At 46.2% G+C, this 18,790-nt stretch overlaps 1 protein-coding gene across 1 annotated transcript; it reads left to right on the top strand.

The window, feature by feature from the left end:
• The first annotated feature begins 73 nt into the window (after positions 1–73).
• shc2 (SHC (Src homology 2 domain containing) transforming protein 2) lies at positions 74–17,285 on the top strand. The gene is made up of 13 exons (XM_052074777.1): positions 74–1,202; positions 6,110–6,180; positions 9,012–9,072; positions 9,199–9,318; positions 11,042–11,095; positions 11,177–11,228; positions 11,331–11,457; positions 13,781–13,961; positions 14,681–14,774; positions 14,843–15,013; positions 15,412–15,725; positions 16,316–16,476; positions 17,040–17,285. The coding sequence occupies exons 1-12, from the start codon at positions 468–470 to the stop codon at positions 16,442–16,444; spliced, it is 2,109 nt and encodes a 702-aa protein (XP_051930737.1). The 5' UTR covers positions 74–467; the 3' UTR covers positions 16,445–16,476; positions 17,040–17,285.
• The last annotated feature ends 1,505 nt before the right edge of the window (positions 17,286–18,790 follow it).

The following is an 18,790-nucleotide window of genomic DNA, read 5'->3' as shown; positions in this document are numbered from 1 at the left end:
TGTTTGCAAATGAGTATACATATATTGTGTCTGTGACTCATTGTGTGTGTGTGTGAGAGTGAGGAAGCGTGTGAAGAGCTCATAAGCGTGTGTGCGTGCGTGTGGCCAAGAGACAGATGTGATTAGCTAATGCTGTCAAAGAGCATGGGCAGGGCAGGGCGAAAAGAGCCAATGACATCATCTGCAGAAAGAGAGCGAGGGAGGGAGAGCACACGACGCAATACAAGATTGCCGGCCCAGGGCAGTGTGAGGAAGGAGGGCTGGTGCTCATACACACACAGGACCAAGGAGCGGCGTGACATCGGCGAGGCGTGCGTGCCGAAAGGGATCACTCCCACCGAATTGGATAGAAGACTCCGCCTGGAAGATTCTCTTGTTTCCCCCTCCCCTCCCTTCCCTTTCCCTCTCCCTCTCCCCTCTCCCTCCCCATCCCCAACACTGAGCTTCTTCAGGTGGATCCTCCGGGCATGCTCCTTAAGCCAAAGTATGACCGCTTTCGCAACGAGTCCGTGACTTCCTCCTCCGATGACCTGATGCAGAGCTTAGCCATGAGTGGCAAAGTCGTGGCCACCCCTGTGGTGCCATCCACAGCCCGCGGCCTCCCCCTGCCCCCCTTGGACTCCGGCGCAAGGTCCTCTGGAGCCGCGGCTCTGGCAGACTCACCCTGCCTGGATGGGGACCAGGATGGCACCACCACCTTCTGCATGCTCATCCCCAAGATGCCGCAGTGGAAGTTCTCCAACTCCTTGCTCAGCCGAAGTCCGTCCAACTCCAGCTCCAGTTCCAGCTCCAGCAAGGACTCAAACAAAGCTGCCCACCAAGGGTCCCCTTCCTCATCCTCCTCTTCGTCGACGTCGCAGAGGCACAGCGGAGCGCCGCCGGCCAGCGGCCCCGTGGCCAGTCTGGCTGCTGTGCTCAACTCCTGCGACCCGGTGTGTGTCACCCCGTGTTCTCTGCAGGCCATTCGGGGGCAGAGAGCGGCGGCACAGTCCGGACACGGGTTGGGGGAGGTCACGGCGAGCCCCGGGGGTTCCGGCGGTGGAAGTTCCAGATCGGGAATGAGTCGTAGGATGAGGGTGGAGGGCATATGGCAGAGCGGGGAGGATTTCAGCCAGAAAGGCAGCTTCATCCACAAGCCTTCCCAAGGATGGCTGCACCCAGACAAGAAGATTGCAGGACCGGGAGCCTCTTATATCGTCAGGGTGAGTCCAGAGTCACTTTCAATGCCTGCTCCAAAATCCAATTCATTCATCCATCCATTCATTTTCTCTAGCTTTTGTCGTGAAGGTAGCAGGTACAATTATTATTGGTGGTAAGGCTGTTGTTGTGCCCCTTCTGTTGTCACTCAATCCCTCGATCCTAAACCATTCAGTGAATTATAGACCAGTAGTGAAACTTCTAGAACGTCTATTCAACAGCTAATTGGGAGCCAGTGTAAATCCCATAGGACTGTACTAATTGGTTCTGATCTCTTTGTTCTGGTCACAACCCGAGTCGCAGCGCTCTGAATGAGCTGCAGCTGTTTGATGCTCTTTTGAAGGAGTCCAGTCAGAGGAGAAAGACAATAATTAATTCTTGTGGAGATACAAGCATGAATAAGCTAATCTCGGTCTGCTTTGAGCATGTAAACCTTCCGTCTGAATGTTTTTTTGTTTTTTTTTTGTTTCTGACTTGGTCTTTGGTTTTTAAAGATAGTTACTCAGAAATTCTGTTTTCTATTTTGCCAACAAAATTACCTCAGTTTTGTTTTGGTTTAGATAACATTTGGTTCATTCATCAGTTATGAATTTGCTTTAGACAGTGACACAAGCCACGAATTGAACCGTTGTCATTGTCACCATTCTGAAGAATTTGACCTAAATAAAGCATATACAGGCTGAACAAACGGGGTCCATGGATTGACCCTTGAGGGACCCCACATCATGACTATCCAAATTAACTTTGGCAGAGAAGCAGGGTACACCCTGGCCTGGTAACCAGACCACTCATATTCACACCGATAGACAATTTACAGCAGGAATGTCCAAACCTTTTCCACGGCAGACGAAATGCAGAAAAATGGAAGCCAGTGAGGTGACTGTTAAAATTGGTCTACAAATATAAAGCAATTCAAAATAATTTTCAGAAGAAAACAATAGCGTCATAGTTGTCCATGGTCCGAGAAACAAGGCTAGAAAACGAGTTTGTCATAGTTGATCAACAAGACATTAAAAAAAATAAAAGAAAACCCAAAGCGTGTCTGCCAGCTTATTATGCAGAGCATGTGGCCGGGCTTGAGAACACATCCTTCACCCAAATAAATGACTTGGCTTCCGAGCACCTCCCAGCATGTGTTTAGCGTGGTTGCCCTGCATCACACTATCAACAAAATGGTCAACACCCCTGACAAACGTTCACTTTGATCTCCCCACTTTGACCTTGTGGGAGTGGCGCTCGGGATTGTTTACGTTCACATGTGGGAAAATAGGATCCTTTAAAGGGCATCTCCAGCATAGACCTTTTAAATCAGCATATGCAGCTTCATGGAGAAACGAAAACTCCTGAGCTACATTCGTGCCTGGGATATGAAGGAAAATGGGGAGAAAAAAATGAAACTGGGAATTGTTGTTTTATTGAAATCTGGTGATACCAGACAACCCCAAAAAAAGTAAACGCAACATAACCTCCGCGGAGGAAATTTTGTTTTGGTCGTGATTCTAAAATTGTGGCACACCCACTTTTTGTGGACCTTCAGGTGGTGCCTGACATTAAAATCATGATGGTGGTCTGGTACATTAATTAAATGCAACAGGCATTTCTGTTTTTTAGGCTGTGGAAGAGGAAGTGCCCTTACAAGTATCTGGACTTAAGTTGAAGTATAGATGCTGTACTTTTCTGCAAAAAAAAAAATACTCTGGTTAAAGCAGATCTCAAGTTGTAATTTGGCTGCATTAAATTCAGTTTAACTCACTTGACAACAAGTAGCACTTTGGTAGCGAGCAAATGCTTCTTCAAAAAAAAGGCTTCATGCGGTCCATTGCCACTGCCAGTTGATGTTTATTCAAACTAAACATAAAACGGAGAAGTGGACATTTTTGTAGTGAATAATAACCACATAACTTTTCTAGAGAGTGCTAGCTTAAGAAATGGCACAGAAAGGCTAATGAAGAGCATGTTTTTGATTGTCTGTTTATTTCATAACCTCAACACGTATTTCAAGAGACAACACACCACCAATATAACAATACTCACCGATATGTATTGATCCTCTGCGAGAAAAAAAAGTCATATTGGTAAGTTAAATAGCCGACAACATTTGCGCACCTTTTCTTTGTTTCTGCATGGCAGTATCATATTTCCCCCTGGTGGCCAAATCACACATTCCAGAAAGAGCCGCAATGAATTGATTCACGTCTCACAAACTATTTGATTCTTGACATTCTGATTATTACTTTACATCTACTAAAATATGGTATTATACAATGATGCTCTTTTACTCATTAATAATCACACGTAGTAGGAGTACTAGTATCTCAAGTGACTTCTATACGTATATATTTTCTCAGATTTTTCATCCACGGAGGTTTTAAAGACGTAACAAGAGGATTTTAACAAAGTACAGACATCTGTTTTCAAATGTAAGGATCAAAAGCAAGAAGTCAGAAAAAGAAATACTCAAGTCCATTCAAGATATCTAAAACACAGTACCGGTAACTACGTATTTGTACTGCAATGTTTCCCACCACTGCATCTTGCGGAAGCGTATTTAATATTTCTGCCTGTCACTATGTGTCACTGGCATAGATAGATGAACAAATGTCCAATATGTTTAGAAATTACATAATAATTTTTGGACCCATTAATTTAAATTAGATAATTTCCCGAGGCCTGTCTGATTATCTGACTCAATCCAGCTGAGATCAGCTGGCTAGCGTATGCTTACGCAAAGATGCTAAATATCCTGATGTCTCCATTGTTCCTGACCCCCGCCCCCAACAACCCACTCGCCTCGACCCATTCTGTTGCTTTCCTCCCGCCCTCCCGACGAGCCTGTGAGTCCGGTTAAGGAGTCGTGGGTGGGGGCTCCCGAACAGGCATGCCCGCTAATGCCATTACCCAGGCACCATTCATTCCTATATTCAATTACATTTAATCACAGTCATTGGCGTCATGTGCTGTCCCGCTCGGACGTTGGAGTTGCGGGGACGTTGGAGTTGCGGGGGTGTGGCATCCATCTGCAATCCGTATAATGGTCCTTCCCTCCATTTGACGGACCGGGTTTTACGTGCAAACTACATGAAGATCCACATATGATGGATACTCGCTGCGTATGTTAGTGTCAAAGCGAGATTGGATTTCTGCTGTGCTTGGCTATTTATTTAAGAGCGTACGCTATAGCTCGCTCAAACACACTCCCGCTAGCGTTATTCTAAAGTATGTTTTCACTTGACGACGACTCCGCTCTTTACAGAGCGATGCGGTGGACCAAGCGGCTCTCGTTTCGGAAGCAGTAATGTTGCGATGATGTACCGAAAGCCACGCCGTCACCAAGATAACTTGATTGGTAATCAGCCGAGTGCCCAGGCTGAATCATCCTGAACATGCCCGCTCACACTTCACTTGATGAAAGAATCTAATATTGCACTCCAATCTTGTAGATGACGGAGTTCCAACATTTTTGTGCTGGTGGGTTATTGCCCGATCCTGATGCAAGCGGACGTTAACGACCATAAGTGACAAAATGATTTGCGCCAATGAATTTTATTGATGTTACAATATAATATCTTAACACCAAATGAGGACTGAAAATGAAAGCAATATATCATGTAAAAATCCATTACAGAAGAAAAACCTTTTTTTTTTGCGTACAATCTCTCTTTTCTTTATCACATGTGAGAATTAAAAATTTTGGTGTAGAATTTAGCAAGCATCATGGATATTGACATGTTTGATTTGCTTTCGCGGGAAATAAATAAATCGTTTAAGAAAATAAAGTAACATATGTACACGTATTTTTCCAAGATAATTTGTCATTTTGAAGGGAAAAATTGTTATGCATTTGGTCACCAATAAAAATGCAACAAAATACCCCCCCCCCCCCCAAAAAAACCAAAAAAACAAAAGAAAAAACTGCAGCCATCACACAAGACCTTTTGAAAATAAGATGACGATGTTATTGAATTTCCCAGGAATACTTCTTGGAAAGTCACAGTCCCTGCAGTCAAAGAGATAGGGGAGCAGATAGGCCGGCTGGAAGACGCTATGCGTTGTATCAGCAGATGTGTGTGTGTGTGTGTGTGTGTGTGTGTGTGTGTGTGTGTGTGTGTGTGTGTGTGTTTGACAATGGAGGCATTCAGTGAACAAGCGCAGGGGGACAGAGGGTGGGGAGGTGGGAAGAGAGTCAATTTGCCTGATGGAAGACTTCCCCCATCTTCAAATTTCGTTATGAGGCTCATTAAGCAGTCGGGCTCAAAAGGCCTCGGCTATTTTCCCCTCTCTTGGATGAACACAATAACGGATAGGATCAGAACTGCTACATACTGTTTTTATCCTACAATAGTCTACGGGAGGTGTTTCCATTGTTGTTTTTGTCTTGCGCTGAAATCTGTTTCCAAGATGTGTGGGAAGGGTGTATGAAGCGAAACTGTAACTGGTTTTCTAGCACCTTTTTATGCACATGATTTGGTTCAATGAGGGGCATCCTAATGACACTCGACAGAGACGTGAGACGCTCCAGTTTGTCCGTGTCCGGGAGCTTTTAGTGCGTCTAATCCAGTCAAGGTGCCATTCGCACCTCGGCCCGCTGTGCATTAGGATGCGACTCGACTGGAGGTTCACTTTTGGAGGTTCTATTCGTGGAGTTCAGATCATGCAGGGTTAGAAATAGACTCTGGGATGACAGCATGACATGATGCAATGTTTGTTTCTTCTCCATCTCAAGAGAATCCTTCTCGCCTCTTTTTAACCCTTGCATGCACCCTGTAACCTGATAACACGATAAGCTGTTCACTGAAGTAACCGCCGTCCCTGAAAGGGTTAAAATGGTGTCATTGCAATACGTTATCCGAACGGCACAATTGGACTCACACACACAGCGTTGACTATTTTGTTGATTTGTTTGTGTGCGCAGTACATGGGCTGCATTGAAGTGCTGAAGTCAATGCGCTCCCTGGACTTCAATACGCGGACTCAGGTGACAAGGTAAGAACGCTCACGAACTCGGTCGCGAGATAATCGTACATCGAGCTATGCTAGGTGAGCTATTTAGCCACCGTGATGTCACACTGCTCTGAACGCCGTCGTGCACTTGGAGAAGAAGGCGTTGGCATCGATGTCAGGATTTTGTGCACTGATGTTTGAATTTTGGATTATCTGCTGACGACGACGTGAAATTGAATTTAGCCCCTCAAAATTGTCCGTGTAGCAAACACTGGACTATTTAAAACAAACCAGCTCTTGAAGACGGTTTCACTCAGCTACATCATGGGTGCGGGCCGGTACCGGTCCATGGGTCATTTGGTACCGGGCCGCACAGAAAGAATAAGTAACTTACATTACTTCCGTTTTATTTATTTTGGAAGCTGAAAGCTGTGTGCCTGACACACACAATGTTATCGTCGTAGCAGTAAGGCTTCAGTCTCTCCTGAGACGCACTCGCTTCTCCTACCCCTCATCTCTCTCTCTCTCTCTCACTCAATCGATTGGTAGTAATGTGAGCCTGCTCGTCTAAAGTGAACTTGGGGATGGGTGGGGGGGGGGGTGGTATAGATGTGATGGAGTGATAGAGGGGGGTGGCATCTATTATTGATGATGTTCACTAATGACTGTGGAAAGCTGCAGCGGTCCAACTTTGAACCTGCCGGATAATGTCGGAGTGGAGGACTTGGTGAGGGCGAGGAGGAGGAGGCGGGGCAGTAGGAGGGGTGGACCAAACAACAAAACATAACAATACATGGAAAGAACGTTCATTTTCCTAATCCTTACCACTTTGCACTATCGCTGAACCTAAATCCTGATTATGAATCATTACTCAACCGCATAACAACCTGGAATCGAGAGCCAATGATCAACGGCAAACCTAACCATGGTGACCCCAGGGCGCATTCCCAAAACTGGAACTTCACAACTAAGAGGTAGCGAGGTGAGCCTTGGAAGGGAAGTCATTGTTTATCATACCATCCACAGGGAAAGGGTTTCATGACATAAAACGAAGACGTATCGAAAAACTTGCCCAACATACTCATAATTCAAGCGGGAGTGAATAAAAGGAAGAGTCCAGCTGCAGTCGATTCAGTGCCCGGAGGAAGAAGCGACGCAGATGAGTGAGCATCGCTGCCACACACACACATACGGAAGCAACATTTGAAGTCCAGCGAAGGTGATAAATGTGTCTGCCTAAAAATGTCCGCATTTCAGCCCCGCAAGAAATCGGATTAGAACTCAGGGGGTGGGGGGGGGGAAAACATACGAGAGGTCGTCTCGGTCTGCCAAATGTAAGCTTCTATGGGATAAAACCAAGCAGTTCAACGACAACACGTGAATGCAAATTGCTGTTCGCCTGGAATCGGTCATTTCAATTCTCTGTTCGTTGCTGGCGGAAAGGGTTGTCCGTCTTCATAATGGGCAGGCAGTAATCTGTAATGTATGCACAACGCTGCCTGTTGGCAGGACTCACCTTTAAAATAAAATAATAATAAAAAAAAAACTGTCACCCACAAGGCCAGGAGTGAAAACTGGACCATTTTAATCAATATTTGTATAATTGTCGTTGTGGCAGATTTTTCAGAGCACAAATGCAAAGTCAGGTGTCAAGAAAGCAGTTCATTGTCCAGAACGTTGCCATCCCACATTGCCGTCTTTGTCGGTGGTGTTAAACAACAACAACAATCGCCATCTTATGGGCCCGAGCGCGGACAAAAAAACAACGACGGCAACTGTCCACACCGGCGTGAATCATTCCGAACAGCGATACCTAAAGGGGAGCAGGGGTGGGGGGCGGGGGGCGAGACCTTGACTCAGCCTGGGCCTGCTGCTGCTTTTTAAATATTTACGAGCCGCTCGATAGGGGCCGCCGGGTTCTTGACTGCTGTCCCTGGCGTCCCATGACGGCGAGGTAACGAGCGTCTGCTTCCCTCCACCGCCTGACACAGAGACAAGCGTCTGTTGGCTCCTCGTTCCTGGGAGGCGCTGTGACGGTGTTCTCGGGAAATGTGGGGAAATTCAAAGCAATTCACGCTTGAAATTTTGATCATTGGGCCGTTTAACGAGGTTGTGAAAAATCGGGTGATAAAACGGCTCTGTTTAGCACCGGATGCAATCGGATCTTTTCATTGTGATTTGGGGGCACTCGTTACGATGTGAGTGTCATTGGCCACTACATTAGGTACACTGGCGAAATCAAAATGGAACATTTGGTTGGATTATTATGATTATATCATATTTGTTCGGATTATTTTGATTTCTCATTGATAATTTTGAAACAATCTAAAATTGACTGTATTCATTTATCAATCATAATTCGTTCACGATTTTAATAAAAACATTGACACAGCCTCCTCGCTGCCCATCTTTTAAAGCCCTCCTCAAAACTCACTTGTATTCTTTGGTGTTCGACTCAGCATGACTTAGATTTTTTCTTGATTTTACTGCTTGGTTCTTTCTACCGATTATTATTATTACCGATTTGTCTTACTGTTTATTGTGCATGTTAAATCGCTCCATGTACAGCACTTTGTATGCAGCGATGGCTGTTTGAAAGTGCTCTATAAATAATGTTGACTTGACTTGACTTGTTTCTCGCTACAAAATCGACTTCTCTTAAAATAGCTTTTAAATTTTTTTATGTCTAACAAATACGTCAACACTTATCTTTCCATTAAAAAAAGAAGCTATTTTGGGTCATTATTTTGAATGCACAGATCATGAAGTGATCAGTGGGCATTGATCTCCAGCCGGTCTGCCAGTGATTGAATGGTGGCTCTCGTCGGTAGGATAATATGATCTCTGACCTTTTTTTCAATCCGCTAATTAAGGGAGGCCATCAACAGGCTCTGTGACGCCGTGCCAGGTGGAAAAGGCGCATGGAGGAAGAAGGTCAGTAGCGAAATGCATCTCCTTCCTCCATCCTAATGATCGTATTTTACATATGCTCTGTCAGAGTGACATTGGTGGCACGTGACATCTCTTCGATGCAGTCTCAACTCTTTGCCATTGTTTCAGGCTGTGAATAAAGCGCTTCAGTCCATCATGGGGAAGAGCAACCTACGCTTTGCCGGCATGAGCATCGCGGTCAACGTTTCCATCGACGGACTGGGACTGCTCATTCCTACCACGCGACAGGTAGAAGTACCTATTCAGGGATTCCAAGTACCGTGGGAAATTACCCGAATTGACTAAATTGCTCTGAAAGTTCTTATTTATACATCTTCGTTCATCCGTCGATGTCAGTGATGTATAGTGACAGACAGGGCGCTTGTCCACTCGATGGCAAAAGTTCCGATTAACCAGTGTGTAGCTTCATGATCGAACGCTGCATATTTATTTGATTGTACTGCTCCCTCTGCTGTGCCAGCCTTGGCCACGGGGTGGCAGTATAATACACGCAGGCAGATGCTCAGGGCATGAGTCGTAAGAGCTGTGCATTCAAACAAGCCCAGCGAAACAAATTGAGACAGGATCATCATTATTTAAATATATTGCAGTATACCGTATTTTCTGCACTATAAAGCGCATCTAAAAGCATTCAATTTTCTCAAAAACCGTCAGTGCGCATTTTATAATCCGGTGAGCCTTATACAGTACTAGCTGGTTCGCCGCCCTCCGGGCGGCTCATCAGCTAGTTCCTGCGGAAGGCTGGTAAGGTGGTGGTTCGCCGCCCTCCGGGCGGCTCATCAGCTAGTTCCTGCGGAAGGCTGGTAAGGTGGGCCTTCGGCCCACAAAAGTGTTGTTGCTTGGTTCAACTTTTTGTTCATCTTCATTGCTTATCGCGAAAATAAAGAGATGTTTAGCTCTACTAAATTACTAACAATTTTATTGCAATGCTTGTGGGTAGACAACATTTTTTCGCTAAGATGCCCGCACGATCGTAGTGAGCCACTGCCTGAGCGGCGCGGTGAAGTAGGTACGTTTTTAAAAGGGACAGACAGAAGGACAGACCGCGTGCGGGACGACGCGCAATATATATATAGATATAGCGTTAAGTTTCTTTATATTCCCCATTGATTTGTTTCCCTGTTAGCGTTCTGATGCCCCCTAGTGGTGATTATTAGCAGGAATCAATTGTAACCTAAAAGGGTTTTGCCCGACACTAATTGACATGCGCATTCGCCAACACACACTCCGACAGACAACTACTTTATGAGGCAGGCATAATGAAACAAAGATAATCCCAAAAACCATAGTTAACTACTGACTCAACGAAGGAAGGAGGAGACGAGCAAGACCTCTAAGGATATTTAGCCCCTTGAGAATATGAGCCCACAAGGTTTGAGTGCCTTTTTGTTGAATCAGTTGTCTTCAGAACTGTTGTCTTTCATTTATTGTTTTGTAATGCCATTCATATTTATATGTTTCATATCCGTGTTTGTGACCAGTTCTCATTGTTACAGCTGCAGCTGTTATGAAGGTTCTACATAAATAAGGCTGTATTGTATTGTATTTTCTTTAGTGTAGCTCCATCTAGTGGATACATAGCGCAATCACAGCCACTGTTGTAGCTTCTATTCTGTGCGCCTAATAATGCAGTGCGCCGTATATATGAAAATATTTAAAAATAGTCCATTTATTGAAGATGTGCATTATACTCCAAAGCTTCTGATGGAGCAGAAAATAGGGTACTTTTTTTTGACGCTTTTATTTGGTGGTGTGCTGTGAGATTTTTTTTCAAGGTAAAATTCACTTCACATGCATTGGCTTCGAGATCCAAGTGGTCGTTAGGTTTAATTAACATTCGGATTATGGTGAACTCCTTGGAAGCATTTCTACCTCGGAGCTTAAAAGTTTGAAAACTCCCTTTTTAGATAGTAGCATGCCCACCATAATCATCAGTGTGATTGTCTTCCAGATGTTAGCCCACCACCCCATGCAGTCCATCTCATTCGCTTCCGGCGGGGACACGGTCAGTCGAGTATTCGGTTCGCAATGTTGTCCAAGCGTCCTCGGCATCTTTGTCTAATGCCTTTCTCTATTATTTACGCAGGACGCACCCGATTATGTTGCGTACGTGGCAAAAGACCCGGTGAATCAGAGAGGTAGTCGAAAATCGACCAGCAACTCAAGTTTGTGGCTTTTAAAACGCACAGTGTACCAATGGCTTGTGCCCCCCCCCCCCCCCCTTCCCTTCCCTCTGCCAGCGTGTCATATTCTGGAGTGCTCGGACGGTTTGGCCCAGAATGTCATCAGTACCATCGGCCAAGCTTTCGAGTTACAGTTCAAACAGTATCTGCACAGTCCCCCCAAGACTTTGACGTCTTTGGACAGGTAAATGTACACCATGGGTTACACTTTAAACGTTTTTTTAAATCACCTTCATCTGGAAGACATGAGGTCCCAAACATGATGACGGGAGAAAAACAACAACAACAAAAAAAGAAAAATCGACAAATGTGTACTATTAACCCATACTGAGTACTCCACGTTACGCATAATGTTTTTCAAAAGTCTACACCCCCCTGTTGAAATGCCACGGGGTTTGTGATTATGAATGACCATATAAATCATTTCAAAACTTTTCCCACCTTTAACATGAACTCTAACCTGTCCGGCTTCATTGAAAAAATAAAAATAAAAAAGCATCTTGTTTGAAAGGTGAAGTAGCACAAGTGTACATACTCAAGTTCCGAATTCCGCATCACATTCAGTCACATTTGGAATTGGACTGAGCACACAACTCAGTGTCATAAACTGTTCGAGGTTTTTCCTGACTTTTTTTTTTTTTGCTTTCGAGGAAACGACTTTGGACAAACCAACCCGTGAGAACAGTTCAAAACATCCGCCAAACAGAACTTGCCACGGTCTTAAAGCTGTTCCCGTATGCGCAAATTTCAGGCCTGTTCATCTAAAGTGAAGTTCGTAATATATTCAAGTAGCGGAAAAATGAATTGACTGCATTATTGATAGGAAGCAACAATAAAGGGGCACAAAAATAGAAACTGCTGATATGATGTAGACTCATTCCCATTACAACATGCAGACTGTCTGAAGTGCTTGGCAGCAGCGGTGGTGATCCAAATAGATCATCTTCAGATGTGGGGATGACATTTGATCGACTTAATCCAATTGAACGCCTACATCGTCGTTATATTATTGGCACTGTTGCGACAATCTTGTTAGGCGGTGGGGGTCGGGCCAACTTTAGCGCTCAAGAGTCGTATTTGATGTTGAAAATGAGGAGGTGAACCAGATCATTTGTAATAAAAAAAAACTAAACATGTTTAAAGTACGGCCCAGTAGTCCAGTGGTTAGCACGTCGGCTTCACAGTGCAGAGGTACCGGGTTTGATTCCAGCTCTGGCCTCCCTGTGTGGAGTTTGCATGTTCTCCCCGGGCCTGCGTGGATTTTATCCAGGTGCTCCCGTTTCCTCCCACATTCCAAAAACATGCGTGGCAGGCTGATTGGATGCTCTAAATCAGGGGTGTCCAAACTTTTTGCCAAGGGGGCCAGATTTTATGTGGTAAAATGTCGGGGGGCCGATCTTGGCTGACATTCTTTACATTGAACAACAATATTGTTCAGCAAATTTTAGTAAGCCAGTCCGTTTCACATTTCCATTTTTATTTTAATTTCAACAATCTTAAGAATTTCTTTTGGTTCATTTGAAACAGGTAACTCACATGCAACTGCTTATTCACTTGACTTTTTCGTAAACAGAAGTCTCCTGAGTGCAAATTGATTGATTTGAAACATAAAATGTATCACCATGACTTTTCAATAGTCACAAAACCTTTGACTTGAACAACAGGGAAATGAACAAGCAATACACATATCCACAACTGCAAGGATCATTTGAAATATGACATATCAGTCAATATAAACACGGAGTAATGTCTTGTTAACTCGTGAGTGATGCCCTCTAGTGTCTAAATGCTATTACTCATTTAGTGAATGCTATTACTCATTTAGCCACTAGAGGGAAGCAGTACTCTATGAAACATCACTCACCGGTCTACGAGACCTCAGTCAATGCAACACGTGTTCCATTGCGCCCAACCTGCGGGCCAGACGGCACTGATTTTATGACAGGGGCCGAGGGCCGAATGAAATTCGACCGCGGGCCGGATTTGGCCCGCGGGCCGGACTTTGGACAGGCTGCTCTAAATTGTCCCTAGGTGTGAGTGTGAGTGCGAATGGTTGTTCGTTTCTGTGTGCCCTGCGATTGGCTGGCAACCGATTCAGGGTGTCCCCCGCCTACTGCCCGAAGACAGCTGGGATAGGCTCCAGCACCCCCCGCGACCCTAGTGAGGATCAAGCGGCTCGGAAGATGAATGAATGAATGTTTAAAGTAGATTATAAATTAAAACAAAGAAATGCATTTTGATTTACCAATGCAAGAAAAAATTAAATGAATACAACTAATCTCACACGACTCCCAATCATGTAAATGCTTGGTGGGCCAGATTGAAAATCCGGAGCGGGCTGCAAGTGCACCCCAGGCCAAACTTTGCCACCCCTGTTAAAAAGAAAATCGAAATAAATATTAAATGAGAAGAAGAGTTCAGGCTGGATCAATTGTGACTAAAATAGAGCGGACCCAATCTGTTGCGTTCTTCGCGCGGATGTTAATAGGCTATTTGTTTTTCCTCAGATCCTTCAGGACAGAAGAGCCGGTGTGGGGCGAGGACGACGACTTCTCAGAGCATGACTACTACAACAGCATCCCGGGCAAGGAGCCTCCCGTTGGTGGGGTGGTGGACTCCAGACTACGGCCCAGTAAATCTCAGCTAGCTCACATCCACGCACAACCGCAAAGCAGGGCATCACAATTGGTAAGTGATAGCGGATATTGGAAATTGGGATTGGGACTGGAGCTTTGATTCGAAATGGTCACTGCGTCAGGCCGCGGGCGAATTAAGAGTACATTTTTACCACAGAAAAATATCCCCATAGCGTGAAACTGCAGCAACAATTTTGAGGGGGAAAGAAAAAGAATCATTTATTCTGTTTTGGAATGAGGCTGAAACATAAAATGTGGAAAAAGTGAAGCCCTGTGAAGACTTTCCAGCTGCACTTTAGGTCACGCACGGGCATAGATAAACGAATGAAGATGCTTTTTTTTTTAACATCATTTCCCGCGGCTAAAGAAAGATGATCTCCAATGGTATCATAATGTATCGTGGCCCGCCCAGTGCCTGGGATTCACTGATCTCAAAGTAACCAAAACATAAGATAACGAAATACCTTTTCGTACGATACGATTCAGTTGACTCCCGCTGCAGTTCCCATAACAGACAGACTCCCTTCCCTTCAGAGCCTGTGATGTTGCCGCACCTTAATTGCCCAAAGACAAATATGACTCACTTTGATCCGCTCGACCCCGGGGCGAGAGGAAAAACACGCTAACGTGCTGTGGCTTGGGTTTCAAATAGAGTGCCTCCAAACTACATTATGTGCGGTGGCGTGATGAGGGAGATGTTCGTGCATTATTTAGGATGGATGGGCTGTTTTGTTGTTTTTTTTTAACTGTGAGCATGGTATTTGTGCCTAGATGGGCTCACCAGCGAAAAGGGAGCAGGCGCCTCACCACGCAAGCGAGCTCTGCTATGAACTTCAGTGGGACGTTGATGCGAGCAGTGGCTCAGGTGAGACACTCAGTGGCCACATGAGGAAGACGGAGTCAATAACTATTCTATTTGTGTGTGTGTGTAAGATGGTTACCTGTGCGCTGATGGCCAGCCGCCTGGCAATAAAGACTACGAGGAGCACCAGTACGTGAACACGCAGAGTTTGGAGAACTTGGACTCTCTGGCTCACGGCCCCGATGGAGGACAGAGAGGGGCCAGGGGGCCCGACAGTCCCAAGAAGGACCTCTTTGACATGAGTTAGTCCTCATATTTCACATATGATACACAAGAACCGCTCCTTATTTTCGCTTTCTAGAAGGCACCACGGTATGAAAGTAGTAATTGGTGTCAAAGAAGTAAGTTGGACTTTGCATCTCGAGCGAGACACGAACGTGTTGATAAAAGCTGAGTTTAGCCTGGGTTGTTAGCGGAAGTTTTGTACACATGCACTTCAGGGGGCAATTATGTTTAACCCTCTCAGGGACAACGGTTACGACAGTGGACGGCTTCTCGTGTTATCAGGTTACAGGGTGCAAGAAATGGTTAAATCATCTCTTATCTATTTTTAAAATTTTATAGAATGCACACGGGAGGGATTGACTGTCTTTTATCAGATGAGACCACCGAGTTATTTCTCACTCTTGCTGCCCCGCAGGGCCTTTTGAGGACGCCCTAAGACTGCACGAGGCCGGCGGTGTCACTTCGGCCGACGGCGGAGGCGTGCCGCCGCTGGAAGACCAGTGGCCCAGTCCTCCGCGCCGTCGGGCCCCCGTTGCCCCCAACGAGGACCAACTTCGGCGGGAGACCTGGTACCACAGCCGCATGAGCCGGCGGGATTCCGAGAAGCTGCTTGTCCGAGACGGTGACTTCCTCGTGCGAGAAAGTACCACCAACCAAGGCCAATACGTGCTGACGGGCATGCACTGCGGCCTGCCTAAACATCTGCTTCTCGTAGATCCTGAGGGAGTGGTGAGTTGAAATGGACTCGGGGAAAATAAAGTATATTTATGATTCTATTTTTTTTTTTTTTTATGGAAATCCATGATGGGCGGCCCGGTAGTCCAGTGGTTAGCACGTCGGCTTCACAGTGCAGAGCTACCGGGTTCGATTCCAGCTCCGGCCTCCCTGTGTGGAGTTTGCATGTTCTCCCCGGGCCTGCGTGGGTTTTCTCTGGGTGCTCCGGTTTCCTCCCACATTCCAAAAACATGCATGGCAGGCTGATTGTACACTCTAAATTGTCCCTAGGTGTGAGTGTGAGTGTGAGTGCGAATGGTTGTTCGTCTCTGTGTGCCCTGCGATTGGCTGGCAACCGATTCAGGGTGTCCCCCGCCTACTGCCCGAAGACGGCTGGGATAGGCTCCAGCACCCCCCGTGACCCTAGTGAGGATCAAGCGGTTCGGAAAATGGATGGATGGAAATCCATGACAGCGCGAATGCAACCGAGTGTGTTGTTTTATAGTACTAGCCCTGCTTCCATGAGTCAAACTTCTCACCCCACCTCCAGATTTGACACGGTGTCCTGCAATCCATATTCTTTGTGGTGCTTATTTCATATCAAGGTCCGGACTAAAGACATGTTATTTGAGAGCATCAGCCACCTTATCGCGTACCACCTGAAGAACGAGCTGCCTATCGTGGCGGCCGAGAGCGAGCTCCACCTCAAGCAGGTGGTCAGGAGGAAACAATGAGCCATCTGCCCACCTTTTCCCTCATTGGGACGGTAAGTACGGAACTAAAGGGATAATAAGAAGCAAGTCAGATGGGAGATCGTGAATATAGCTCGCAAAGCCTTTCATTTATTTTACCGGGATCTGCAATTTGCTTCTTTCCCGTCTTCACGCAGTCCTCTTCTAGGCCATAATATTAGGTACACATGCATTAGCAACCATCAACATTCACCTGACATTAGTTCTGTTCATTCGTTCTATATTTTGGGGTTTGGAGAATCTTAACTTCATATTTTAATTGGCAATAACTTCATATTTTATTTTACAGTGCATATGTTCAATATTCAACGAATAGCCGACAATCTCAAAATTGAACTTTAAGATTTTATATCCAACAAACATTGATCAATTTTCTTCAGATTCATAAACATCATGGCGATATCTTTGTAATATTTACCATGGAAATATTTCATAAAGTCAGCTTTCTTATCTTCTGGTGTGTTACTGGCTGTGTCGGCCTACCTTTATGTGAGCGTACTTGAGTGCTTGCTCCATCTACAAGGCCTTAATCACTATCAAACTAATCCCAACTTTGTTTATTTTTATGTTCTTCTAGTGCAAACCAAATAAGGGGGCTGTTTATCCCAAGGGGACACTTGTGTAACTAAATGACAGAAAAGGAGAGTGAGACGTCGTCATCGTCGCCTTTTTGGATATTCATGTCGTCCAAACTGTCCCTGGCCAGCATGCAGCTGTTAAGCTAAACAGAGGACCTCCAGGATTTCCATGTCTGTTTTACAGTTACCGCCCGCCCATAGTTACAAACTTAAATCACATGAGTGACTCTGTTGGAGGAACAAAAGACTGCGAGAACTGTTTGTATGTGTCCCTGCTAACCAAAAGCACCAAAGCTGCAATGATGCACTATCAGCGGAATTCATCCATCCATCCATCCATCATCTACCGCTTATCCGGGGCCGGGTCGCGGGGGCAACAGCTTTAGCAGGGAAGCCCAGACTTCCCTCTCCCTAGCTACTTCTTCCAGCTCTCCCCGGGGGATCCCGAGGCGTTCCCAGGCCAGCTGGGTGACGTAGTCTCTCCAGCGTGTCCTGGGTCTTCCTCGGGGTCTCCTCCCGGTGGGACATGCCCGGAACACCTCACCAGGGAGGCGCTCAGGAGGCATCCGAATCAGATGCCCAAGCCACCTCATCTGGCTCCTCTCGATGTGGAGGAGAAGCGGCTCGACTCTGAGCCCCTCCCGGATGACCGAGCTCCTCACCTTATCTCTAAGGGAGACCCCGGACACCCTGCGGAGAAAACTCATTTCGGCCGCTTGTATCCGGGATCTCGTTCTTTCGGTCACGACCCATAGCTCGTGGCCATAGATGAGGGTTGGGACGTAGATCGACCGGTAAATTGAGAGCTTCGCCCTTTGGCTCAGCTCCTTCTTCACCACGACAGACCGATACAACGTCCGCATCACAGCAGACGCTGCACCGATCCGCCTGTCGATCTCTCGCTCCCTCCTGCCCTCACTCGTGAACAAGACCCCAAGATACTTAAACTCCTCCACTTGGGGCAAGATCTCCCCCCCGACCCGGAGGGGGCACTCCACCCTTTTCCGACTGAGGACCATGGTTTCAGATTTGGAGGTGCTGATTTTCATCCCAACCGCTTCACACTCGGCTGCGAAACGCTCCAGTAAGAGTTGTAGAGCCCCGTTTGAAGGAGCCAACAGCACCACATCATCTGCAAAAAGCAGGGATGTAATACTGAGGCCCCCAAAACGGACTCCCTCAACGCTTCGGCTGCGCCTAGAAATTCTGTCCATAAAGGTTATGAATAGAATCGGCGACAAAGGGCAGCCTTGGCGGAGTCCTACCCCCACTGGAAACGATTCCGACTTACTGCCGGCAATGCGAACCAAACTCTGACATCGGTGGTATAGTGACCGAACAGCCCGTATCAGGGGGTTCGGTACCCCATACCCACGAAGCACCCCCCACAGAACTCCCCGAGGGACACGGTCAAACGCCTTCTCCAAGTCCACAAAACACATGTAGACTGGTTGGGCGAATTCCCACATACCCTCAAGGACCCTGCTAAGGGTGTAGAGCTGGTCCACTGTTCCACGGCCGGGACGAAAACCACACTGCTCCTCCTCAATCTGAGGCTCGACTTCCTGACGGACCCTCCTCTCCAGCACCCCTGAATAGACCTTACCAGGGAGGCTGAGGAGTGTGATCAGCGGAATTCACTATATCTTAACTCATTCACTCCCAAAGACGTTTTTAAACGTCTTTTTTAGACTTGGTCCAGAATTGGCTGGTACTGAATGAGTTAATGGGTCATTTTGTGTGTTTTATT

Source organism: Hippocampus zosterae, chromosome 8 (genome assembly GCF_025434085.1).
Source record: "Hippocampus zosterae strain Florida chromosome 8, ASM2543408v3, whole genome shotgun sequence".
NCBI classification, from domain to species: Eukaryota; Metazoa; Chordata; class Actinopteri; order Syngnathiformes; family Syngnathidae; genus Hippocampus; species Hippocampus zosterae.
Note: the sequence above shows the minus strand (reverse complement) of the source record. Positions and strands in the feature narration are given on the sequence as shown.